General features: G+C 37.9%; 1 protein-coding gene across 3 annotated transcripts in view; it reads right to left on the reverse strand.

The window, feature by feature from the left end:
• Positions 1-27,891, reverse strand: part of RSF1 (remodeling and spacing factor 1) — a 121,851-nt gene that overhangs the window by 53,758 nt on the left and 40,202 nt on the right. For all 3 annotated transcript variants that reach the window (XM_037138564.2, XM_037138563.2, XM_037138565.2), the window contains exons 3-5: positions 17,552-17,644; positions 15,978-16,183; positions 6,864-7,018 (exon numbers count right to left, since the gene is read on the reverse strand). In XM_037138564.2, coding sequence (XP_036994459.2) covers positions 6,864-7,018; positions 15,978-16,183; positions 17,552-17,644 — 454 coding nt within the window. The remainder of the gene's footprint in view (positions 1-6,863; positions 7,019-15,977; positions 16,184-17,551; positions 17,645-27,891) is intronic.

The following is a 27,891-nucleotide window of genomic DNA, read 5'->3' on the forward strand; positions in this document are numbered from 1 at the left end:
ATGGCTCTATCCAGCAAAGCTTTCATTTAGAATAGAAGGGCAGATAAAGTGCTTCTCAGATAAGATCAAGTTCAAGGAGTTCATCATCACCAAGCCCTTACTATATGAAATGTTAAAGGGACTTGCCTAAGAAAAAGAAGATAAAAAAGACGAACAGTGAAAGGACAGCAAGCGCAGTTATTAACAACCACATCTAAAACAAAAGCAAGCTAAAAGGACAGCTAGACAAGGAGCAGAACCAAAGAAATGAAGATCACATGGAGGGTTAGCAACAGGGGAGAGGGAAGAGAAGGGGGGAGAAGGTACAGAAAATAAGTAGCATAGACAGTAGGTAGAAAATAGATAGGGGAAGGGCAGCATGGGAAATATATAATCTAAAGAACTTTGAGACACATGGTCATAAACTAAAGGGGAGGAATGGTAGGGGTGGGGGGTGCAGGGTGGAGGGGAATGAAGGGGGGAATAGAATAACTGTAATGGCATAATCAATAAAATAAAAATTTTAAAAAAAGAATACACATTAAAAAAAAGTCTAGAAATTCAATAGGGAACTTAGACTACTTTAAACTAAGCTTTACTAAAATAGCCTAACAATTAAATTTTAACACATAGAAAACAATTTTTCAAATCAGAAATAAGGCTTACAAATAAAACCACCACAGATACCGAATCCTATAAACACTGGCCTAAGGAGAACAAGAATTAGGATTTTTGCTAAAAGCAATACTTAGTATGTAGAAACATTGTACCATACACTACAGGGTATAATTACTTGTTTTCAGGTAATGCTTATGTTATACCCAGCTAGGAAAATTACAGCTAGGGCATTACCCAACCCTAAATCTGCAGTTCCTGGAACAGGGTAATGAACAAACATCCGGGAACAATTGGGTTTAAAATTCTAGCCAAATAAGGTAACTAACCCGGGCCCGCCAGAAAGTGCCCGCCAGCAGCAGCACCCACCAATCAGGGACCCTCGCCGTTTTTAAATAAGCCAATAGCTAACCGCCACCTCTGCTTCTGTATGCCTTTGCTTGCTTGCTAGAAAATATAAATACCCAGTAGTCTGTAAGCCAGGTGCGACTTCCATTTTGTAGCTCTGAGTAGCTACGTGACTCCGGTCACAGTTGGGGAAGTTCGCCCCTGCGCAGGAAAATCTTTGGCCATTAAAATTTTTATCAATTCGGTTCCGGACTCCGAGAGTGTGTATTTACCCACCGATCAACATTTGGGGGCTCGTCAGGGATCTACATACACTCGGAAGACCATCAACCGCCGGGCCCGGTAAGTTTTGGCAGAACTGAGTGGGGTACCCCGATCTTGGAAACGGTCTAGACCTCTTGAGCCCCGAGGGGGTAGGTGGGACGCTACCGGCAGTCCCCCCGGGGGATTCCCAAGGAGAGGACACTCTCAGGAATCGGAGCTAGGCTCCCGTGACTGGGTCGCAATTGGTTTCGGTTTTCGCGCCACGTTGTGCAGCGATATTGTGGTTGCGTGAAAGGATTTGTGTCTGTGTGGGCGCCTTTTGTTGTTTGTCCAGAAATTGTGTCTAAAATTATATGTGTTCCCTCTAGGCTTAACAACTCTTTTAGTAGCCCTAGGACTCTGGGAGATCACCGAGGTCTCCCGCCCCAATTCCAAGATGGGACGATAATTATCCGTGGCAGACTGACCCCCTCAGGTGCGAGAGAGTGAGGCTTCAGAATTTTCCCAGTCTCTGAGGATTTCTCTGTGTTCTTGAGGGCATCAGCCGCCTAATCACTCCTGGAAAGGTGAAAAGGAAACGAAGCGGGGAAGGAGCATGTCTCCATACCTGTATTGTAAGACCTAGGGAAGGTCACCTGTAACCAGTTGGGGAGAATGCCTTTGCCACCTGGGACCCAGGAAGGGTCATTTAGGGCTGATGAGTGCTTCAGCCTGAGGCAAAGCAGCATGTCTCTGCCATGAGACCGGGCCTGAAGGAGCATGTCTCCGCGAGGCACCAGTGGAATCATTGGTGCAGGAGAATGCCTCTACCTGTGTATTGATTCGGAACTCTATGTTTCGGATTTTGCTCTGTATCTGCTCTGAAAAAGAAATTAAAGATTCCAAAAAAGGTTGAAACTTCATACTCTGTAAAAAAGTGAACAAAAGAAAGTATAAGATATAGAAATGAAGAAGTGTATAAAAGGTTGTAGAAGTTTTTTGAATGTTGCTGAAAGGCTGTGAGAAGCTGTGAAGATAGAAGAGGGTGTGTAAAAGGTTGTAGAAGTTTGCAAAAGTTTTGGAAAGGAATTATGTGAAGTTAGTAATGGAAGGTATAAAGCATGGAAATGCAATCTTAGTGGATATCAGAAGGGAAAAAGATTTTCCATTATGCTTTGTATTTTTCTCCCTACCTGAACCCTTCAGAATTTGGCATTCTAAAGGATGAGTGATGACATAAGGTTTCTTTGCATAAAACCAATAAGACCAGTCTTTAATAGTGGTTTTGTTAACCAGGACTTTGACTGGAATGTCACGCCTGAAGGAGGCATGTATGGGTTCTGGTCGTTACCAGAAAACCCTGAGGAACTGAGATTGACCTGTGAAGCTAGCGAAAGCCCACAAGAAAAGCCTGGTACTTTAGTTGATTGTGCGGTTCATGCCAGTATTTCTAGGGAAGGAACGAAAGTTGCTTTCCTGAAAGATGGCTAAAAAGGAACCTGTAGACACAATAGAGGCTCAAAGACTTGAGTAAAACAACTGGTACCAGCAAAGCCAGATGGCAGGTGTGTGGCTCTGCTTTTGTGCCCTGAGGGGCGAACTGAGAAGTCAATCTGAAGGTTCCCTGTGTCAGTTCCTGCAAAGTAGACTTAGGGATCATCCGTGATCCAGGCTGCTCTTGGTGTGTTTATGCAAATGAACAGTCAAAATCAAAAGCGGGACCCAAAGTAGTCCCTGTAAATAACAATGAGGGTGATCTTAAGGAGAAAAATTATAATTCAAGGAAAATCACAATGCTCAGTATTGGACATCAGAATGGCGCAGCTAATTGTCTTGAAAGTTTGTTTTCATTTGAAAGTTGAAACCAGGTTTGTGATGTTACCGAAGATGTACAATTTACCGGTGGAAAGGATCTTGCAATGGAATGTCTTCCCAAAAGACAGTCTCAGAGGCGCAGAGACTGGTTTGGGGATTGTTGTGTGAATTAACCTGTGTGTTCTCTGTTTTCATAGAGTGTATGCCTATGACCTGCCTATGCCTGTGAGTGATTGGTTGCAATATAGGCCTCAGAGCTCAGGCCAAGTAGAAAGGATGAATAGAACTCTAAAGGAAACCATAATAAAACTAAAAGAGGAGACCGGCGACAGCTGGGTAGAGCTACCCCCTTTCGCCCTTTTTAGAGTGAGATGCACCCCTTATACTGGATCCTGGACCCCTTATGAGATAATGTTTGGACAACCTGGCCCCATTATCCCCAAACTTTCCAGTGAAGAAATAGCCAGCACAAATCATAACTTCCTTAAGTCCCTCCAGACTTTGCAACAGGTGCGACAGGAGATACGAGTCCTACGTCACCAGCCTCCAGCTGAGACAACCCGATGGCCAGTTCCACCTGAACCGGGACAATGGATCTGGGTCCTTAACCATCGCCGGGGAAGCCTAGAGCCGAGGTGGACTGGCCCCTTCCAGGTCCTGCTCAGCACCCTCTCTGCAGTACGAATAGCAGAGAAGCCCTACTGGATTCACCTATCACACACGAAGCCAGCCCAGCCCCCGGAGGACCACCAAGGAACATGGCGGATCAGCAAAGATCCCGAGCAACCACTAAGACTGAAATTTCTCAAACAGTAAGACTTTTCCTGCTTGTAGTAACTCTGCCCCTAACCCGTGGAGGATTCCAAGCTAGCCCCAAGGACCTCCACGCAGCCCTTTTTGGACCACCCTGTGAGTGTAGAGGAGGAACTCGTACTGACTATGCCATACCCTCCTCCTATACACGGACCACGGATTGTGGAGCCACTGTAGCTTACCTAGCCTATTCTAGAACCTCCACACGAGTCAGCCAGCCCGAATGGGTATGTGTACCAAAGCCTACATGGTTTCCTCCCTCTCTTACTCCCCTTGCTAGGGCCTTTACTAACAGTAATATTAATTTTAACAATAGGACCCATAATATTAAACAAAGTGTTTGGGTTCAGCAAAGACAGAATAGATGCTGTCAAGCTAATGGTCCTATCCCAACCCTACACCATCTTACCCCAAGAAGATGAGTCAATGGTTTGACCACCTCCCCACAGAAAAGGGAGGAGTGTTATACCCAGCTAGGAAAATTACAGCTAGGGCATTACCCAACCCTAAATCTGCAGTTCCTGGAACCGGGTAATGAACAAACATCTGGGAACAATTGGGTTTAAAATTCTAGCCAAATAAGGTAACTAACCCGGGCCCGCCAGAAAGTGCCCGCCAGCAGCAGCACCCACCAATCAGGGACCCTCGCCGTTTTTAAATAAGCCAATAGCTAACCGCCACCTCTGCTTCTGTATGCCTTTGCTTGCTTGCTAGAAAATATAAATACCCAGCAGTCTGTAAGCCAGGCGCGACTTCCATTTTGTAGCTCTGAGTAGCTACGTGACTCCGGTCACAGTTGGGGAAGTTCGCCCCTGTTCAGGAAAAATCTTTGGCCATTAAAATTTTTATCAATTCGGTTCTGGACTCCGAGAGTGTGTATTTACCCACTGATCGTCTACAACACTTACAGCTAGTGGATGATAATATGAACAGTTTTCTCAAAGCAGCAAATAAGGTAAAAACATACTGCTTTCAGGTTCTCATCCAAACAGTAGAAATAAACTCAAAGCAAAGGAAGGAAGCATGATAGGGAGAGCAACTTCCTTCCCCTGCCATTTAAGGTATGCGATCCATCAAAAAGTATTAACTAAAAAGATGCTGTAGTAGCCTGCCCAGGAGGGGAGCTAGCTGGTGAGTCAACAGGATTAGGGAGAGCAAGTAACTAAGTAACTGAGGAGTAAGAACAAAGAAATTCGTATTAACTCCTATCAGCAGTTCCGCTTTCTTGCTTCTGTAAGCTGCTTCCTGCTTTCTCACCAGAAGTAAGGGTTCAAGTGACAGACTGCCCCCCTCACTCTATATAAGCCATTACTCCCCACTGATTGGGGCCCAGAATTTGGAGACTGACTCCTCTGGGTCCTCGCGCGTGAAAACAAACTTCCACTCCGTACACCCGAAAGCGGCTGAGTTGTTTTCTGTAACAATGCTAGATAAAATTTCAATTGGTTTTAAGACTTGGTTCTGTCTTCTGGAAAGGTTAGGATTTGATCTACTTAGTTAACTGAATTAGAAAGTCAGTCAGAAAATCAGGTTTAATAATTATAATCATTGTAGACCTAAAGAGTTTGTTAGATAAAACCAAAAAAAAAAAAAAATCCCCACTGGAGAAACCCCAATACCACTAGAATGGCTACTATAAAAATTTCAACAAACAAACAAAAGCACAAATAAGGAATGGGTAGGAATGTAAATTGTACAGAGGCTATAAAAATGACATGGTGGATTCTCAAAAAATTAAAAATAGAATTCCCATATGATCCAGCAATACTGTAGGAGGGTGCAGCTAGGGCCCCCCCCAAAGAATTTGCAATGGAGCCCAGAACTCAGGGTGTCCAGGAAATATTTAAAAATATGGGATGTCCTCACCCCCGCAAGTCTGAGCTGGGGGGATGGGATACATGGAGCAGGGCCATTGAGTTGTTTTGCATAGCTACAGTTTTGCAAATAACCTCTAGAATGGTCATTTAACACATCTATAACCTTTAACTGGTTTCACAGATATGTTAAATAGCTGTGGCCATGCCTTGAGCCAGGGAGAAGGGAGTGGCTTCCACTCAAGATGTGACTGAGAGGCAACTCCCCAGCCCTCCTTACAGCGCCTGTGTGAGAACTTGAAGACAATTGGCTCTAAGCCAATTGGGGCCATACCTGCCCAGACTCACTATGGTAGCCCAGTAAAGCTGGGAGGATATGGGAGGCCTGGTGGGTGTAGCCGATTGTGGGAGGAGTCGGAAATGGAACTGCAGAGGAAGATCATGGCTGGGATTTAAACTCAGACGCAGCAGCCATTGAAGGGAGAGCCACGCGGTTTTGGCGGAATGAGGACCCCCTCTTGCCCAGGTGAAAGAGAGAGCCATGCGGTTTTGCCAGAGTGGTAATCCCTGCATCCATGTGAAGGAGTACCACTCAGCTGCCAGAATGGGGAAACCCGCTGCCAGGTGCAGAAGAAAACCACGTGCTTTTGGCAGAGTGCAGGATCCTGCAGCTCTGGTAAAAGAGGCCCGTGTGGCTTGGAGATGCTCCCTTTGGCCGAGGGGCGTGGAAAAGCAGGAGAGACTTTGCCTGGAAGAAGGATGAAAGAACTCTTGCCAGTAGGCCATGAGAAGGTGCCACGTGGCTTTGGATTAATTGGAGAGCCTGCCTGGATGATGACACAGCTGACTGGAAACACGGACGTGTGCTTCTTTTCCTGAGATAAGGTACCCCGAATTAGGGCAGGGGGAAATGGAAGCTCTGCGGGCGTCTGTGGGTATCCTAAAGGACTTTGATATTTTTATGGGGACATCGGTCACTACTTTAAGTCTGTATAGCTTAGAATAAACCTTTCCTTTCCCTTTCACAAATCTCTGGCATTGAGAGATGTCTTCCTTCTGATGGCAGACATATGAGCCCAGTAGGTATTATTAGTATACCGTCCTTGGGAGGGACCCCTGTTCTGTCACAGTTTTACAGGAAGCCCAACAAATTTTCAAATTGAGAAAATTCCCATTTAAATAGTCGTGAAGAGGAGTGAAGAAGAGAAATTACAAAACAAAACACACAAAAAAAACCTTGTTTAGGTGTTTCTTCCTCCTTTTTAGTCTCTTCTTCCTCTAAGCTGGGACTTTCCCGGGAAGAGTTGTCTTGCTGGCTGGAGCTTTTCAATAGCACGGGATCGATCTGTGCTTTCAGGAGTGCAAGGGTCTCAGCTAACTCGTTTCGATTTCTAAACAAGGGGAAAAAAAAGACATCATAAGAGCTCTCAGAATAATAATAGAAATTAAAATTTAAAAAGAATAACTGAAACACTGGTACAGCTAAACTGAATTCATTCTGAATTTTAAAATAAGTATAGAAATGCAAATGTATTTAAATATACTATTCTCCAAAGAGGAATCTTACACTATTCTCTGTATTGATTAGAATGGCAATATAAAGGTCTGGCTGAAAAGAATTAATTAGGAACAAATTAAACAACAAAAAGTTTGGTAATTTTAAAAGTACTATGCAATCTCTAAGGAGTACAAAATCAATGTAAAACTTGCTTGAAGTGTCATTTTTTTTTAAAGATTTTTATTTATTTATCTTTAGAGGGAAAGGGAAGGAGAGAGGAGGAGCAACATCAAGGTATGGTTGCCTTTCGTGCGTCCCCTGCTGGGAACTGGCCTGCAGGGAACCGGCCTGCAACCCCAGTATGTGTCCTGACTGGGAATCGAACCTCGATTGTCTGGTTCCCAGGCCGCACTCAATCCACTGAGCTATACCAGCCAGGGCTGTAGTGTCATTTTTTTTAAAGAATGATTCAAGTTCTTGATTCACTGGAAATAAGAACTCTTTTCCACCTAAAGAGACAACAACATTTGATATTGTTACGGAATTATGATCCAGGGCTTTCTGAGTAATTATGGCAGAGAGTCAGCTGTAATAACACATTTTGAAAAAACTAAGAATTTAGGTTACTGATGTTGTTTTATTAATTATAGTTACAACCACAGCAACGGAATTCATTTTGAATCAAAAATACAAGAAAATCCCAAATAAGACTCTAACCTACATATTCTCTATTTCTTAAATATCTTAAAAGAATTTTCTTTATTCTTAGAGAAGAGAAGGGAGAAAGAAGAAGAGAAACATCAGTGTGTGGCTGCCTCTCATCTGCCCCCCACCGGGGATCTGGCCCAAAACCCAGGCATGCACCTTGATTAAGAACAGAACAGGTGACCTTTTGGTTTGCAAGCTACTGGTTCAATCCACTGAGCCATACCAGCCAGGGCCATATTCTCTATTTTTACTACCAAAACTGGAGGTGTGCTATGTTCAACTTAATGACAATTACAAACAAGAAAACTCAGTTGGGTATTTTTCCTGTTCAAATTGGCAGCGTGCAATAGTGAAGATAAAAAAGAAACCCTGGACAAAGAGTTGGAAAACTTAGTTCTTTTTCTGCCACTAAATTAATTAATCAGTACCATGAGCTTCCCATCTGTGTTCTCAAAGGATTCTGTATACACTTCTAATTCTGTACAATTACTACTAAGATGAAATCACCTGTTTTTGTACCTGTCGTGAAACACACACACCCTGGTCCTTCCCATCCCTTTCCACCTTCATTCCAGCTAAACTCTACTGCTTGAGAGGAGGGGCACTGACCCACGAGGTAGGCTCTAACAAATGTTTAATAAATGAATAAAATCCCTGTTCCTAACTAGATGGCTATGTGCCCCTAGGCAGGTCATCTATCTATCTACCTTCCACTAGGCCTCAGCTTCCTTATCTATAAAATAAGACTGGATTCCCTCGAGTATTATTAAATTGGTTTTCTAAGGAAAGTTAATGAAATTTGCACTGATGGACATGCTCCAGAAATTAAAATGGCAACCATTTTGCCCTTGTGTATGGGACTAAACACTCAGATTCATACATAATATAAATATCAGTATACCTAATAAAATGAACAGTTTAGAATTTTAATTCTCTAATACTAGAAGGTCAGATTAAATGCTCTTGAAGGTCCTGTCTGTAATTCGTCCACTATACAAAAAGATTAAAACCTAATTACACAAAATAAATTTATTTTTGGCAATGTTCCTACCTCAACTTTATTATACTAACCTGCTTCTAACCTGAGGCTCTAGCCACTTAATGTTATTACTTCTCATATTTCATTGAGAATTTCATATGTAGTAAGTGCCCAAACCTATTATTTTTTCACTCATGCTGGGAAATGCAGAATATATTGAAGTTTTTCACAATACCTATTTCAAAAAGCTTCCAAACATTAGAAGAAAACCAATATTGCTAGAAAATCCAGGTGAATTATTTCCACTACTCTAAGCAATAAAGTTAGCAGAAATATTTATTAAGAACTTCCTAAAAGGCTTTTAACCTGACTACTGTATTAAAATACAAGCCTAATGCAGTCATTATTATATGAACACAAAATCCATCCATTTGGATTTTGCCTTTTTTAAAAAGATTTTATTAATTTACTTTTAGAGATAGGAGAAAGCAGGGAGAAAGGGAAAGAAACTTCAATGTGTGGTTGCCTGTCATGTGGCCCCCACTGGGGACCTGGCCTGCAACAGAGGCATGTGCCCTGACTGGGAATCAAACTGGCAACTCCCTGGTTCCCAGCCCGCGCTCAATCTACTGAGCCATACCAGACAGGGCTGGATTTTGCCTATTTTAACATGACAATTACACTTACTATGCAACGTAGCTTTTTAAAAGTCTTAAATTTGGTCCTGATCAGTGTGGCTGAGTTGGGTATCATCCTGAAAAGTGAAGGGTTGCTGGTTTGATTCCCAGTCAGGGAACATGTGTAAGTTATGGATTCAGTACCCTGTCAGGGCACGTACAAGAGGCAACTGATCACTGTTGCTCTCTCTTTCCCTCTCTAAAAAATATTTTTAAAAAGTCATAAATTTGAACCAGTCAAGGAATTTTTATAAATGCACATATATGCAAATTATATGAATCTTTTTACAATTATCCATAGGAAGTTTTAGAGTAGACTACTGACTCTAAAAACTAGTGTTGCTTTTCCCTCCCTTCCTCCATTGTGCTCTTTTCTCTTAAAACATTTCTTCACTAAGACATATTAAAAACAGTTACACCCCTCCAAAGTACCATGCTCCATTATGTCAGGAGTATGCACTTCTGTTCTCTCAGCCTGGAATGTGTTCCCCCTGGCTAACTCAAATTACTCTTTCAAAGACAAGGGTAGTATGAATTAACAAATGCAGTATATCCATCCAAGGGACTATTATGTACCTACAAAAAGGAATGAAGTACTGATTCTTAGTAAACACATGAATGCTGAAAACACTGTGCTATCTGAAAGAAGCCAGACACAGAGATCACATGTTGTATGAAACTATACATATGAAACATCTGGAATAGGCCAATTACAGAAACAAAAAGTAGGCTAGTGGCTGCCGTGGGCTGGAAACAGGAGAATGAGGAACAACTGCTAGTGTTTCTTTGTGGGGTGAGAAAAATATCCCGGAGTTATGGTGGTGATGGCCATACAACTTTGTGAATATCCTAAAAATTACTGAACTGTATTTTAAAAATATGGTTCATGCATACAGATAGCACAGTGCAGATATCTTCCTTCAGATAGCACAGTGTTCACAAAGTTCATGTGTTTAAAGATGTCCTGGAAGGTCCTAAGCCTCTCCTCATTTTTTTGAATTCTTGTTTTTTCATTTTCTTCTGTTCTGGTCCACTACCTTGATTTGAGTCCCAGTTTCCTTTCCATCACTATTGGTTTCCTGTGCATTTCCCTGCATTTCAATTACTTTAGCCTTCACTTGTTCCTCTAATTTGTAACTAAAACCAATCAGTTCTGTGAGCATCCTGATCACCAGTGTTTTTAACTGTGCATCTGAAAGTTTTCTTGGTCACTTAGAGTTATGGGTTCTGGGGCTTGAGTTCTTCTTGAGCCATGTTTTGATCTGTTCGCGCCTGTTACATATGAGCAGAGGAGCCGTAGGCGTTCACCAGGGCGGGGCCACCCAGGTCGCTGGGTTGTGATGCTATATGTGGGGGTGGGGTCCAAGAGGGGCAACGGAGGTCCCCTCTGCTGCTTCCTGCCGCTGGGGCTTGCATGGTCTGTCTCAATGCTCTGCTCTCTCCTTCGCTGATTTACCTGCAGCGAATGTGTGACTGCGGTCAGCCATCCGCCTTGCGCCCTCACTGGGTCTGACCCGTCACAACCCCACGCCTGGGATCCACCAACCACCACCCTTGCGCCTGGGTTGGTCTGGTCGAGTTTTCCTGCGCAACCCCGCTCCGCCAGCCTCTGGCTCCACCAGTTTGTTGTTGTCAGACTTCAGTATAGTTCAATTTTCTGTATTTTGGCTGCCTTTTTTTATTACTAAAACTTTGTTGTCTTTAAACTTGGTTGTGCTAGAAGGCACAATGTTTCCACCTACACCTCCATCTTCGCAGAAGTCTAGAAATGTCTTGACAGTGTTTATAATTATAAGTATATGAAAATTACACTCTTTAGAATTTGGTTTTTTTTAAATGTCAATTACAAACTTAAAAAGTATTTTTGAAGTATAATCTACATACTTCGAAATGAATGTATATTAAGCATTTAGTTCATCAAATGCAGTTTTGACAAATGCATATACCCATGTAATACATATCTCTATCAAGATAAGGAATATTACTACCAGAACAGAAAATTCCCTCCTGTTCTGTCCTACTCAGTCCCTCACCTCCACAAAAAGAAGAAATGAGATCAGTTTAGCTAATTCCAAAATGATAATAAATGGAATCAAACAATGTGAACTTTTGAGCTTCTTTCATGAAGCATAATGCCTTTGAGACAAATACCTGTAGTTGCAGGCATCCTAGGTCATTTCTTTTTACTGCTTAGTAGCAATACATGTATGAAATCTATTATAAATAAAGAAGCTATGAATACTGTTACAGAAGACTTTTTGTAAATACATTTCCACTTCTCTAAGGCTGGGTTATGCAGTAACAGTTTAACACATGAAGAATCTGCCAAACTGTCACCTAAAGTGGTTATACCTTTTATACATATGGTTTTTTATTTATTTTATTTATTTATCTTCAGAGGAGAAGGGAAGGACAGAAATATCAATGTATGGTTGCCCCTCATGCGTCCCCCACTGGGAACTGGCCTGCAACCCAGGCATGTGCCCTGACTGGGAATCGAACCGCCATCCTTCGGTTCACAGGCCCGTGCTCAATCCACTGAGCTACACCAGCCAGGGCTGGTTATACCTTTTAACATACCTATCAGCAAGGTAAGAGAGTTCAGGTTAATCCACATTCTTACTAACATTTGGTGTTGTAAGTTATTTTTGTTTTACTTATTCTAGTGGAGGTAGCGTGGTATCTTGGAAAGGAAGAGAATATACCACCTCCAAATGTATCATTTTGGAAAATTATTTTAAATTAAAATGACACGAGAAATAGCTGGTGCCAGAACAACACTCTGACAGTGCTGTGTGCCCCTGAAAGGAAGAAATAAACCTCCCATGTGAATGAAGGTTCCTTGCCCACACAAAGGGTCCTTATCACCAGGGAGGGAATCCAGGCGGCAGAGGCTGTGGAAAGAAGCCTAGTTACTTCCTCACTGATTCACCACCTCGGGCCCAAACTTCTTTGTCTTGTCAGCTGTTCACAAGTATATTGTTTCTTTCTCTAAAACATAAAACTTCCTTGATTTGGTTACTTTTTTGAGCCTCATATCTCATACTTGGGGTCTGGTAAACAAAAAGGTTAAATGTGCCCCCCTTCTACTCATGTCTTATGTGAACTTAATTATTAGACCATCCAGAGAACCCAGGAGGGAAAAAGGAAAAGTTTTCCTCCTCTAAAATCTCATTATGATAAAAATTGAGAATTTTCTGATGAATAATACTTTTTCATGTGAATATTAGCCTTAGGTTTCTGTCTATAAAGTAACAGTGAGACAGTCTGCGTACAATTTCATCTTCCTTAGCAGACTCCACATAAAAGCACTTTAGGAGATGCTCTCTAACCTTGAAGAATCGCCTAATAGAGTCTGATCTAAGATTTGCTAAAATTCTCTCATAATTAATATTAATAACCATATACTACCACTTTGTGGTGTTCACAATTTTTCCTTATCTTTTTTATTCTTAATAAAAGAATTCTCTTGATATAGCTTTGGTGTACATTAATTATCACTTTTACAATGTTATTTGATCAGATATAAAAAATACTTTTCTGTACTTTCATTTAGACCTAAAATAGAGATGAAATAGCTGTAATAAATACTACTCTTCCATGGCAATTATTATTTGAACATTAAGTAGAATAACTGGACACTGGATACAGCTTAAATATTTTCGGTTTTGAAACCTATTAGACACTTACTTAAACTATAACAAAACTACAATAACTATGTATGGTGCCACTTGGGAAATATCAAGGGGACTTTAGATGATTGTCTAACCACTAAGAGAAGTACATCTGAAAGTAATACAAAATAAAACTGAAAGGGAAAAAAAAAACCCATACAAAATTACCATTTTTAAAGGTTAAACATCATAAACAAATACTGTCAATTTCATATGGTTCAGTGAAATTTGGCTAGTTTTACTCTTTTGCAAGTAACTAAATTTTTTTTGCTAGTTTTTAAAAAAGATTTATTTATTTATTTATTTATTTATTTATCTTTAAAGGGGAATGGAAGGAGAGAGGGAGAGAAATATCAATGTATGGTTGCCTCTTGTGTGTCCCCTTCTGGGAACTGGCCTACAACCCAGGCATGTGCCCTGACTGGGAATTGAACCTTGATCCTCTGGTTCGCAGTCCTGTGCTCAATCCACTGAGCTATACCAGGCAGACACAATTAACTAAATTGTATTTACCCTTAAAATACCATTACTTATCGTGAATACTTCCTAATCTATCCACCGCATATATATTTATATTATAAATTTTACAAGAGATAGAAATGGAAATGGCTGTTTAATAAATGTTTTAAGACTTTTTTTAGAGTAGTTTTATGTTCACAGCAAACTGACAGGAAGATACAGAATTTTCACCTATTTGTATAATAGGGGAAACTCACAGGAAGATACAGAATTTTCCCCTATTTGTATAATAGGGATTTGTATAACCCCTATTATACAAATTTATATTCACAATATAAATTTATTAGTTTAATGAAATAAGAAAAACATTAGCGTGACAAGCAGATGTTTAGAATTTGGCTTTAAATAATGCTACATAACTGGGAAAAGTTGCTGGGCATGTTGCCTACAGGAATTCACATGTTCATAAATGTTCTACAAAAAGGCTAAGTAACTTGGCACCAAGTTCTCCAAAAGAAATTTGTGATTGTTAACATGACAAAAGTGCGTTCCAATATTCTATATAAGCATTTGCTTCTGAACAAATGCCACCTGTACCATTTTATGTTTATCATAACAGATTTTTTGTACATGGAAAGATGATTTTTTTAAAAAAGGCAGACAGGGAATAAAACCTGGAAGAACGATCAAGGACGAGAAGAGGTAAAAGACATATCAATGGAATTTTGCCCTTTCCTCTTTTTTGCTGATGAATATTTCTTCTATGAAAAAAGTATTTCAATTTTGGAGTTAGAAATGTAAGAAATGCCAATAGTTAATAAGATTGGGAGAAATGATACAGATTTTTACTGATCATTAGCTATATAGTGCTAGTATAATTTCTCATATATTTCTCACAACATGTATATTGGGGAAGTGTTATCACCCTCACTTTAAAGTGCAGGAAAAGAGTATAGAAAAACTACCAGTAAGTCATCGACCTACCAAAGGTAAACAGAGAAACACAGCACATATTCAAACATGCTTGTTAATTCTAAAATCTATGCTCTTTCTCTCACATCATGCATTAGGGTACAATATACTTAAAACAGTGTACGAGATATTTTGGCATGTATGACTAATCAATAATAATTATTTTTGTCATATTTTCATCATCTACAAAGTATGAAAAAGTATCTCTTAAACAAATATGCAAGGATATTTGTGTATTTGATATAGGAAATAACAGAACTGGCGGTAAAACATCATGAACAGAACCTCACTCAGTTTATTCACAGTGAGAGATGATGAGCAAATTTTATTTGAGGACTGTTTTGTTTATTTCCATTTAGTAAATTAACCACATGAGTACCATATTATAATATGAAAAAAAAGGGTGCTTATAAACAGTCACCCATGAGTTCATTAAATTCACTTTTATTCTTAGGAATGAAAGTTGAGCTTCCATGACCCAAACAAATATTCTAAATTTCTATGGGTTGTTGCTTCAAAACTTTAGTAAATAATCACTGAATTCTAAATAAATAAATAAATTTTCATTTATCACTAAATAAAAATCTGCTAAATTCCAAATAAGAAAATAGAGATGGGTTAAAAACAACAGTATTTCATAAGCCAATTGTTACATATCTATTAATTCTCCCTACTTTAGTTATAAATCCTGATACTTTCTAAATTAATAAAAACTGTATTAATAATGAAAGAAATTCTATATAAGTTGTAAAACAGAATATCAGAGACACAAAGATTCTGAATAACAGCCTCTGTCATTTGTTGATTTTTTAAGTTATATTTCAAGGTTTTACATTAAATGTTTCCATTCAAATAAATCTGTTAATACAAAGAAGAAACTTAAGATTTTTTAAAAAGATTATAACAAATAATTACAACATTCCAGAGATTTCTTTAGAACTCCAGTAAAAAAAAATACACACACAGTAAAACTAAATATACTAAAGCATCAAGATGAACTGACCAAGTTAAAATAATTAGGAATAAACAGAAAGTCCTAATAGAAAACTACTATCTAAATGAGAACCAAATGATTTTTTTAAATATTTCTGTCTAACAATGGGTTTTTAGACAAAGTACATATTATCAATGATTACTTGTTAGATTGTGACTTCCTGAAGTACAAAATATATATTCTGATATGGACCACATTGCTTAATGTATTTATTTATCTGACAAATAAAGAATTAAGTGCCTGTTATGGGTATTGTGCTGGGCTAGGTCCTAGAAATCTCCCAACCCCACAAAAATAGAACTGCATCGGCCTCAGAGATCATATCTAAGTAGAGGAAATCACAGTAAGCAAAATACAAGTAAATGTAAAAAGATTCTAATACAGGATACCTGACAATGCATTTCCATGATGAGCCATCTTGATCATCTTGTTCTTCTATGTACATTCTGACATTGTGATCTTGATCCAGCTGGTACCAGTACATGAGGCCATCTTTGTCTCGGCCAATTGGCTGCAGACGCATGGTATCAGCATCTTCCTCATTAATAATATTCTTGAATTTGAGATTGTCATCAAACTGACACTCACAGAGGTACTGGAAAATAGTCAGAGCATCGCTTAAAATACCCCACCATAAATGTTCCTCCATTATAGTAAGTGTGATATGTTCAACCACAGAACTGATTCAGGAACAGAAGCAAAGAGAACACATACAATTTATTAATCTTCCACTATCCTCCCCCATTTTACAACCTGCTTAGAACAACCAATTTAAAAAGATAAATTTTAAGTTAACATTTTATTTTAGTATTACATAAATTTACAGGTTTCACACAGCCAATAACACAAAACTCAAGTTATATTTCAAAAGTAGTGAGTCTGTAGTAAGTCACCCAGATTGTCTCATCACATAAAATTTTCAATGATTCTAAGTTTTTTAACGAACAGTATTCTCAAAATGTTTACCTGTTTTTGAAAGCCTGAGATATATGCGGTTTTCAAGAAATGTAGTCTCACTGATAGCTATTTCTAGAGAACTATCTTAATAAAAAGATATCCACATGACTAAATGAGGAACTGAATGGACTTTTTGTTATACATTTCTACATATGATTAGGGGAGAAAGTCAGTTTTCTTCCCTGAGCCTCTCTGCCCAGGCAAATAATACTTGAAGTTCCTACCAGTCTCTGTCTTTGCCTGTGTTATCTAGCCCAGTAGTCTCTCTTCTGTGAAAAGTATGTTTGTCCTTCATTACGCTGGCCACCTTGCTTACAGTAGGGCCAACACTCTGAAATGGGTAGGAAGAAAAAAGGAAACTCACATTTGAAAATAAATCTACTTTGAGGAGACCTTATTCTAATCTAGTTGCTTTGCTTATGTGACATGCCCCTAGTCATCTGAAAACTATCAAATGGCTAATTTAGTAAATCAGATTAAGCACAGTATGCAGTATGTGTTAGCAATGACTATGAAAGCTGAAAATGATGAATAAAATTAATTTGAGGAAACTGCCCATTCTACCGCAGTTCCTATAAGCACAGATCATTAAATTTAGTTATCTGTATATTAAAACACAATCAAAAGCAGTAATTTAAAGAATGGACCGTTTCTCCCCTGGTCAGGTAGCTCAGTTGGATAGCACACTGTCCCCATACACCAAGGTTGTGGTTTGATCTCCGGTCAGTCAGGGCACATAAAACAAGCAACCAATGAATGCATAAATAAACAGAATAACAAATCGATGTTTCTTTCTCTCCCCCCTTCTCTCGCTCTCTAAAGTCAATAAAAAATAAAATAATAAATAAATAAAGAGTAGACTGTTCTGTCATCAAAAAGATAAGAAAATCTATCATTTCTCAATAACAATAGAAATGTCTACTTTCCAGTTATTTTCCCAACTCAACCAAGAGTCAAAAGTGAATTTTTTAATTAAAATAATTGTAACAAATAATAAACTTATTACCTTTAGCAGTGCTAATTTGCATTCAACACTCATTTCAAGATAGCCTTTCTTCTCCATTTCCCATGCCCAGGTGCTATTAAATTCTTGACATATCTGTTAGAGAAAGTTAGTGTCTTAATACATAGTTTTATTTATATAGATAATTTTGTTGTATAATTACACTAACTGTTCTTGAGAATATATTTATAAAGAAAAAAGTTTGTAACAATCTAATCCAATTCTACCCTAAAATGCATACTACTGAAATATACCAGAAGTGTTTATTATTGACTGCTGACTGAATTTAAGTACTGATCTCTGCAGATCTCTCCTCTGCTCTCGAAAATTTTATACACATTTTTATAGTACATTCTCCCAAATGCAAGTAATTGCAGAGACAATCCTTTTTATTATCGATTCCCACTCTCCATATGGACTGGAAGTTCCTAGAGGTCAAGCACAATAGAGTAGTCATCTCTATGGTGACAAGATAAGTGTATTAAAAAACATGCCAAATTTTAAATATATTTTAAATCAAACAATTCTCTATCTTAATGTTCTCTTATTTATGAGTAAAGGTGTCACTCTGTGGCATTCGAGACCTTCCGTCATACAGCATAAACTTAGCAGAGTTTATAAACTTAGAAAGCAGAGCCACCTAACCAGCTCAGGAAAGGAGATCTGGGTAACCCCTGTACTCAGTGACTGGAGGGGGAGGGGGGAACTCAGGAGAAATGCATGGGTTCTATCACCTCTGCGACCCAGTTTCTTCAGCAATAAAAGAGGAGCAAGAATAACACTGATCTTAATTAAAGGCTATGAACTATGCATGAGAAAAATGACATAAAGTAGCTAGCCACTTCAATAAAATCTGTCTTGGTCGCCTTAGTGTCTGGCTTTATTTATCTTTGACAGGGGGAGTCCTTGGATATCATTTGGATAGAAATTTTTATTTTACAAGTGAGAAACATGGAATTTAGAGATTTATTTATCCAGTGAGTTCACAAATATTTACTGAGTGCTTACCCTACGGCAGGAGCTAGTGTGGGGGAAGACAGACAACCTGCCATTGTGAAGCTTACGTTCAGAGAGGTGTCCAACAGGTAAACATTTAAACATTTCAAGTAGAGACAAATACTATGTTGAAAATAAAATAATGTGATAATTTGAGTGCTATTTTGCATTGGGTGCTGAGGGAAAACCTCATTTTAAAAGTTGGCATTTGACACAAAAAGCTGAGACAGAACACAGAAATGAGCCACAAGAGTGTCTGAAGTAGTAATGTTACTACTCCAGGCAGAAGACACAACCTAGCAAAAAAGCCTTTAGGTTTGGCATATTAGAAAAACAATAAAGATTAGTCAGTGTAAATGAAGTAGATATAATGAGGAAAGTAGCAGCAGATAAGGTTAAAAAGGTAACCAAGGGCCAAATTATACAGGCCAGGGTAAAGAATTGAAATTTTATTTCAAATATGATGGGAGGCTAATGAAAGATTTTAAATGCAGGAATTTATGATTTATGTTTCAAAAATGGCTGCTGTGTAAAAATTGGATTGAGGAGAACTAATCGAAACTAAAAAACCAGTTTTAAGGTAAGAGATAATGACGGTATGAACTATATGCTGGCAGGAGAACAGAAAGGAGTAGGCAGTTTTATTTTGGAAGTAGAATCATCAGGACTTTTGACAGAACAGATGCTGATGGAGGGTGACTGGAAAGAAAACCCAAAGGGGACACCTAATTACCTTGGCTTGCACAAAAGGAAAAAATAAAAGCATTTTGACTATAGTATTAAAAAAATAACCGAGAGAAGGGAGTTAACAAGAGATCTGTTTTGTACCTAACGAGCTTGAGGCATTTATTAGACAACTAAGTGCCTTGCTCAAAGTTGCTGAGACTCCTGAGTCAGATCTTTCCGCGAGATCTTTCCAAATCTAAGCCAAGAACAACTTTATGGTGGAGCACTGACAGGTCAAAGGCTGTGTCTGTGACACAATATGAGACATACAGCAAATACAAAACACCTAAGGCTCCGCCCCTCACATGTAACAGGCACAAACAGACCAAAACATTATGGCTCAAGAAGAACAGCTCAAAGTCCCAGAGACAATCCTAAGCAACCAAGAGACAGCCAACCTATCAGATGCACAGTTCAAAACAGTGGAACTGCTTGATTTTAGTCACAAATTAGAAGAACAAATGAAGGCTAAACTAAATGAAATGAAGGGAAATGCACAGGAAACCAATAGTGATGGAAAGGAAACTGGGTCTCAAATCAAGGGAGTGGACCAGAAGGAGGAAAAAAATGACCAAACATAAGAAAATGAAAAAACAAGAATTCAAAAAATGAGGAGAGGCTTAGGAACCTCTAGGACATCTTTAAATGTTCCAACATCTGAATTATAGGGGTACCAGAAGGGGAAGAGGAAGAGCAACAAGTGGAAACCTTATTTGAACAAATAATAAACAAGAACTTCCCCAATGTGGCAAAGGAAATAGACTTCCAGGAAATCCAGGAAGCTCAGAGAGTCCCAAAGAACATGGACCCAAGAAGGAACACACCAAGGCACATCATAATTACATTAGCCAAGATTAAAATGAAGGAGAGAATCCTAGAAACAGCAAGAGATAAGGGGACAGTCACCTACAAAGTAGTTCCCATCAGACTGTCAATGGATTTCTCAAAAGAGACCTTACAGGCAAGAAGGGGCTGGAAAGAGGTATTCCAAGTCATGAAATCCAAAAACCTACAACCAAGGTTGCTCTATCCAGCAAAGCTTTCATTTAGAATAGAAGGGCAGATAAAGCGCTTCTCAGATAAGGTCAAATTCAAGGAGTTTATCATCACCCAGCCCTTATTATATGAAATGCTAAAAGGACTTACCTAAGAAAAAGAAGATAAAAAAGATGAACAGTGAAAGGACACCAAATTCACAGTTATTAACAACCACACCTAAACCAAAAGCAAACTAAGAGGACAGCTAGATCAGGAGTGGAACCATAGAAATGAAGATCACATGGAGGGTTAGCAACAGGGGAGTGGGAGGAGGAGAAGGGGAGAGAAGGTACAGAGAATAAGTAGCATAGATGGTAAGTAGAAAATAGGGGGAGGGCAAGAATAGTAGGGGAAATATAGAATCTAAAGAACTTGTGACACATGGACAAACTAAAGGGGGGGAGGGAGGGGGTGTGCAGAGTGGAGGGGAATGAAGGGGGTGAAATGGAACAACTGTAATGGCATAATCAACAAAATATAATTTTTTTAAAAAAGAAAACTAGCTAATATAGCTAATGAGTACAACTAAGAAGTAAATACAGAGATAAGCTTATTAACAGGCAAGTGAAAGAAAAGTAACCAGGGGTGTCCAAAGTTTTGGTGTCTCTGGACCACACCATAAGAGTTGTCCTGGGCCACACATTAAATACACAAATAGTAACGAGAACTCATGAGCAAATAATGGTTTTAAGTAAATTTAAGATTTTTTATTGGGCCACATTCACAGCCATCCTTGGCTGCACACTACCCACCGGTTAGACACCTCTGAATGATTAATTATTTCATCTAATAACAATGCCTAAAGGATTTTAAAAAGGCACTCAAGATGCTTACAACCTATAGAAAAGGCAAATGTAAGGGGCAACACAAGTGCTATTTCAAAGCATTGGATTCACAAAGTCTGGGCTTGAATGCTGGTTCTGCCATTTCTAGCAATGTGAGGATAGACAAGTTATTTAGTTTGTCAAAATCAATTTCCTTCTGCAAAAAATGAGAATAGTAACTATTTCAAAGGTGAGCTATATAAGAATTAAACACAGGACCTGGTACACAGTGAACACTCAATATAAAAACTGTATTCAAGTTTCTTTAGTGGTGTTATACATAAATCCATGAAGGAACATCTTCCTAGGAGAAGGCCTCAAGGAGAAAATAATACTTCAGCTGAGATCTAAAAGATAAATAAGTTTGCCAGGAAAACAAGTTGGTAGGAAGGCATTCCAGGCAGAAGATTAACAGCATGTACAAAAACTCTGCAGAATGAAAGACAGCGTGTTCTATGAGTGGCACAGAGTATCAGCAGGGTACACAGGAGAAAATGTCATTAGATATGGCTGAAGAGAAGAGACTCAATTAGTAAGAACACTGAATGCTATGACAGAGTTTAGATTTTTAAGTGAAAGAGAACCACCAAATAATTCTGAAAGTGATGTCACTTTTAAAACTGTGTGTTTAAAAGAAGGCAGTAGAAGAGTATATATTGAAAGCTGGGAGACCAATTAGAAGGTGAATGTTCAGGCGAGAGATGATAAAGTCCTGTGGTGTGGTAGCCTCTATTAAATAAATTATCTTAATAGTATATTTTATGTGCCTTAAAAATTAGGTAATAATGTAAACTTCAACAGTATCTTCAGTAATACTTTTTACTCTTGAAGCCAATATGTCGGATGCTATTTGGAGTGAATTTCATACATTATTTCATTGAATTCTCACAATTCTGCAAAATGAATGTTAATTTCTCCATTTGATAAGATAGTGTTTTGTCAGTTTTACAGATGAATCAACTTGGGTTCAAACAAGGGAGATAAAGTTTCCTGAGATCAACATGACTAAAGACCCACGAATGGAGCCCAAGTTTTCTAACACCAAAAGGCTCTAACTCATTACATATCTCATCTAGTACCAATAAATAAATTTGTTTAATGGTTAACATCAGGTTAGGTTTAGAGTAAATAATTAAATGCAGTGATCTTGAGAACTCCATGATTCGATTTATATTTTTACAAACAGCACATTCTGATGAAAATGGCAAGGAATTTTTGGAAACTGCTCATCATTGGTGAGTTTTTTCCATCAAATTATAAATCTCTCATTAACAAAATAAATCTGTATTAGTTTTCTATTGCTTTGCAATAAAATACTACAAATTTAGCATATTAAAACAATACCCATTTACTGTCTCACAGTTTCTGTGGGTCAGAAGTCCTATACAGTCTCGCAAGGATTTGAAAGGGCTAAAACCCACTTCCAAACTTATTCAGATTGTTGGTGGAATTCATTTCCTTCTGATGTTTTCCATATGACCCTCCACTTTCAAGCTGGCTAGTGTGGTGAGTCCTTCTAATACTTGAAGTATCTCTGACTTCTGCCTACCTCCTTCTGCTTTTAAGGGCTCATATAATTTACATTGGGTTCATTTGAATAATTCAGAATAATATCCCTATCTTAAGGTCAACTGACTTATAAATTTAATTACAACTATAAAGCCTCTCTAGCCATATAACATATGCATGAATGTAACACCAAGGAGCAAAGACCATAAAGGTCAAACTTCTGCTACCCTTTAACCTGTATCGGCTTTTCTAAATGCCTTCCACAGAGCTGAGTCACACCCATTTCTCTAAGAATGCTTTCATGTTGAATAGTTCCTACCATACCATTTTGGTCTACTTGGATATTTCACATTCTTTTCCTAAGCATTATTCTTTAGAAGGAAGGAAAGAAAGAGATCAATACTTAACTTTTACCAGTCATAAGCTTTACCACAAACATTGAAAAGATGAGAAAATTTTAAGTCTATTTGCATACCCCCCGAAACTGCTTTATCCTGAAACCAAGCTGCAGTTAAAGCACTGGCATTCTACTTGGCATTTTTACTTGTGTGCCTTCTGTGGTTTTCTTTCTTCTCTGTACTCCAGACTCATCAACATGTGTCTCATATATTTCCTGCAATACCTTACCAAGTCCCTTACAGAGCATCACAAAATGTTTACTAAATAGGTGGATGAAAATCGGCTAACTTTAGCAGCTGTGGATTCTTAGCCAACTAGACTACTATCTGTGTCCATACACAAAAATTAACTCAAAATGGACCAAACACCTAAATATAAGACCTGAAACAATAAATTACATAGAAGAAAACACAGGTACTAAACTTATTGACCATGGTCTTAGAGAGCATTTTATTAATTTGACCTTAGAGGCATGGGAAGTAAAGGCAAAATTAAATAAATGGAACTATATCAAACTAAAAAGCTTTTGCACAGCAAAAGAAATCACCAACCAAACAAAAAGACAACCAACCAAATGGGGGATGATATTTGCAACAACAGCTCTGAGAAGGTGTTAAAATAAAAAATATAGGAAGAACTCATAACAACTCAACACCAAACAAACAATCCAATTAAAAAAATGGGCAGAGGACCTCAACAGACACTTCTCCCAAGAAGACATACAAATGGCAAACAGATGTACATAAAGATGCTCAATCCCACTAGCTATTATGAAAATGCAAATCAAAACTATGATGACATACCACTTCACACCTATTAGAATGGCTATTATTAACAAGACAAATAATAGCAAGTGTGGGAGAGGTTGTGGAGAAAATGGAACTGTCATTCACAACTGGTGGGAATGTAAACTAGTACAACCACTATAAAAAACAGAATGGCCGGTCCTCAAAAAATTAGTAATAGTTACCATATGACCCAGCAATCTCTCTTCTGGGTGTCTACCCCAAAATCTTGATAACATTTATTTGCAAAGATATATGCACTGATGTTCACTGCAGCACTATTCACAGTAGCCAAGACATGGAGACAACCAAAGTGTCTTTTGACAGATGATTGGACAAAGAAGATGTAGTACACAGAGAATAAGTAGCATAGACTGTGGGGAGAAAATAGACAGGGGGAAGGCAAGAGTAGTGTGGGAAATGGAGAAGCTAAAGAACTTATGACACATGGACATGAACTAGGGGGGGAATGTGAGTGGGAATGGGTGTGCAGGGTGGAGGGGAATGGAGGCGGGGAATGGGACAACTATAATGGCATCATCAATAAAATATACTTTAAAAAAGGATGTAGTACATATACAATGCAATACTACTCAGCCATAAGAAAATATTAAATACTTCCACTTGCGACAACATGGATGGATCTTGAAAATATCATGCTAACCTACATATATCAGATGAAAATGTCAAGAACAATATGCTCTCACTCATATGTGGGATAGAAAACTGAAGGCAATAAATGAACAAACAAACAACAACAGTATGGTGGTTACCAGAGGGGAAGGGGGTGGAGGGAAGATAATAAAGGGTAAAGGACATCAAATTCACAGTGACAGAAGATTTGACTTTGGGTGGTAAATACAAAATACAATATACAGATGATGCATTATAGAACTGAACACTTGAAATCTACATAATTTATTAGCCAATGTCACCCCAATAAATCTAATCAAAAGAAAAAAAAGAAAAAGCCCAAGCCCAGAAGGCTTCACCGCTAAATTCTATTAAATGTTTAAAAAATTAACACTAATACTTCACAAACACTGGCAAAAAAAATGAAAAGAGGAGGAAACATTTCTCAATTCATTCTATGAGGCCAAATATTTACCCAAATACCAAAACTGGACAAAGACATCTCAAAAAAGAAAACAAGTAAAACAGCAAATATCCCTTATGAATATGGGAACAAAAAAACCTCAAAAATCAACAAACCAAATCTAACAGCATATAGAAAAGATTATGGACCATAACCGAGAGGGTTTCACTTGTAGGAATCCAAGTTTCAACATAATAAAAATCAATCAATGTAATACACCATAATAATAAAATACAAAAACCGCACTATTATCAATAGATGCAGAGAAAAACATCTGGCAAAATCCCGTAGTATCATAACAAAAATACTCAAAGTAGGAAAGGAGAATTTCCTCCATCTGATCAAGGGTTTCTATAAAACCCCTTGGCTAATGTCACACTCAATGTTAGAGACTGAAAATTTTCCCCCAGGATCAGGATCATGAGGAAGTCTGCTCCCACCATTTCTATTCATCAGTATACCAAGAACACCTAGTTACAGTAATTGTGCAAGAAAAAGAAATGAGAGCATCCAGATTGGAAAATGGGGAGTAAGACTCTATTTGCAGGTGACATATTCTTGTACATACAGTATTAAAAATCCACACACAAGAAATTTGGAGTAATGAGTTCAGCAAAGTTGCACAACACAAACAAAATCAATATACAAAAATCGGTGGTGTTTCTATACACTGGAGATGAATGATCTGAAAATGAAATTAAGAAACCAATTCCATTTACAATAGCACCAAAACAATAAAATACTAAGGAATTAACTGAACAAAAGAAGTACATGATGACTGGATTCAGAAAACTACAAATCCTTTTTGAAAGGAATTAAAGACCTAAATACTTTAACAGACAATTTGTTTTCATGGGTCAGAAGACTCACTTTTGTTAAGAAGTCAATATTCCCCAACTTGATCTATATATAAATATACAATCCCTATCTCAATCTTGGCTGGAATTTTTGCAGAAATTGACACACTGATCCTCAAAAAACACATAAGGAAATGCAAGTGATATGGAATGACCAAAACAAACTTGAAAAGGATTAACAATTTCAACATTTACCACAAAGCTACAGTAATAAGGGAGTATAGTACTGGCATAAAGAATGACATATAAGTCAACAGAATAAAGACTTCAGAAATAAACCCTCACATTTATAGTTAACTGACTTTCTACAAAGATTCAAGGCAATACAATGGGGAAAGAGTCTTACCAACAAATGGGAACAAATGACTGGATATCCACATGCAAAAAAATGTAGTTGGACCCTGATCTCACAGTATATACAAAAATTAACTTAAAATGCATCATAGATCTAAATGTAAAAGCTAAAATTATAATACTCTTAGAACAAAATAGAGGATTAAATCTTCATGACCTTGGGTTGGGCAATGGCTTCTTATATATGATGCCAAAGCACTAACCATGAAAGAAAAAAACAAACTGGACTTCATCAAAATTAAAACTTTCACGCACCAGAGGACATTACATAGAAAGTGCAAAGTCACCATACAAAATGGGAGAAATTGCTTGCAAACATATACCTGGTAAGGGATATATAAGAGAGTCCAGAATGTACTAGGTAACACTTCACATCCACCTGCACAGTTAAAACCAAATAATTAATAACACACAGGAAGTGTTGGTGAGGAGGAATGTGGATGAATTGGAACTCATATATTCCTAATAGAAACATTAAATAGTGCAGCTGCTTGGAAAAACATCCTGGCGGTTTCTCAGAGAGTTAAACATAGAATTATCAGATAACCCAGCAATTATGCTCTAGATACATACTCAAAAGAAATGAAGCCACACGTCTATCAAAAACCTGTAATAAATGTTCACAGCAGCACTATTCGCAATAGCTAAAATATGAAAACAAGCCAAATATTATAAACTGTTAAGTGGGTAAATGTGGTATTATCCATACATACAATGGAATATTATTCAGGCATAAAAAAACAAGTTCTCATACATGACACAACATGAATAAACCTTAAAAACATGCTAGTTTTTTTGTATACTTTTTTGTATACCCCACCAAATTGTATACTTTCAAAGGATGAATGTATCTCAATTAAAAAAAAAAAAAAAAAGAGCCAGAACCTTTTGTTATGACCATGTAACTGAAGGGGTTTGTAAAATCACCTTATTCCATTTCTCACATTTTACAAAAAACTAAGATACAAATGGTGAAACTTTAGCCATGGCCCTAAAGTTTGTTAAAGTAGAAGTGAAATTGTTATACAGGATATTTCTACCTCCATTCTAAGGAAACGGAAAAAAAACAAACCTACTTTAATAAAAAGATCTATTCACAAGGGACTGCATCCTTTAGAAATGTAAAAATCTCTGTCCTGAATTTCTACCACCTCTTTCCAAGTTCCAGGACCCTGATTCTTAATCATTAATAAGTATTTTGTTAAAGGCAAAACAGCACCTTCATTAGTATTTTAAAAAGCACTTCAAATTGTTAAAAAGTTCTTCAACTATCATTCAGTTTAATATGTTTCAGATAATTAAACATTAGTTAACCAGGATTTTAGAAAATCCCATAGCAATAAATTTTTGAAATGCTGAGCCATCTTTGCAATGCTACGCACTTGCACAAAAATATTGAAATATTTGAGTTTTTTCAAAGACACAAGTAGTGTAGGAGGAGAAGGGTAGGTGGAAATAGGAGGGGGTATAAAGAGAATAAATGGTAATGAAAAAAATACAATAAAAATCAGTTGTTATATAAAAAATAGGGCGTTACTACCAATGAGAGTTTAGGGTATTTCTCCTTATTGAATCTGGGGACAATTATGACTGGTTCAACCAACATAATACAGTGAAAAAGACCTTTCTAAATTCCTGACCCAGAGAATCAGTGAGCTGACTAAAATAATTATTGTTTTATGACATAAAACAATAATTATTGTTTTACACCACTCCACTTAATTTGGAGTGGTGTATTATACAGCAAAGATAATTAGAT

This window comes from Artibeus jamaicensis, unplaced genomic scaffold, assembly GCF_021234435.1.
Source record: "Artibeus jamaicensis isolate MK-2021 breed Jamaican fruit bat unplaced genomic scaffold, CSHL_Jam_final contig_64, whole genome shotgun sequence".
NCBI classification, from domain to species: domain Eukaryota; kingdom Metazoa; phylum Chordata; class Mammalia; order Chiroptera; family Phyllostomidae; genus Artibeus; species Artibeus jamaicensis.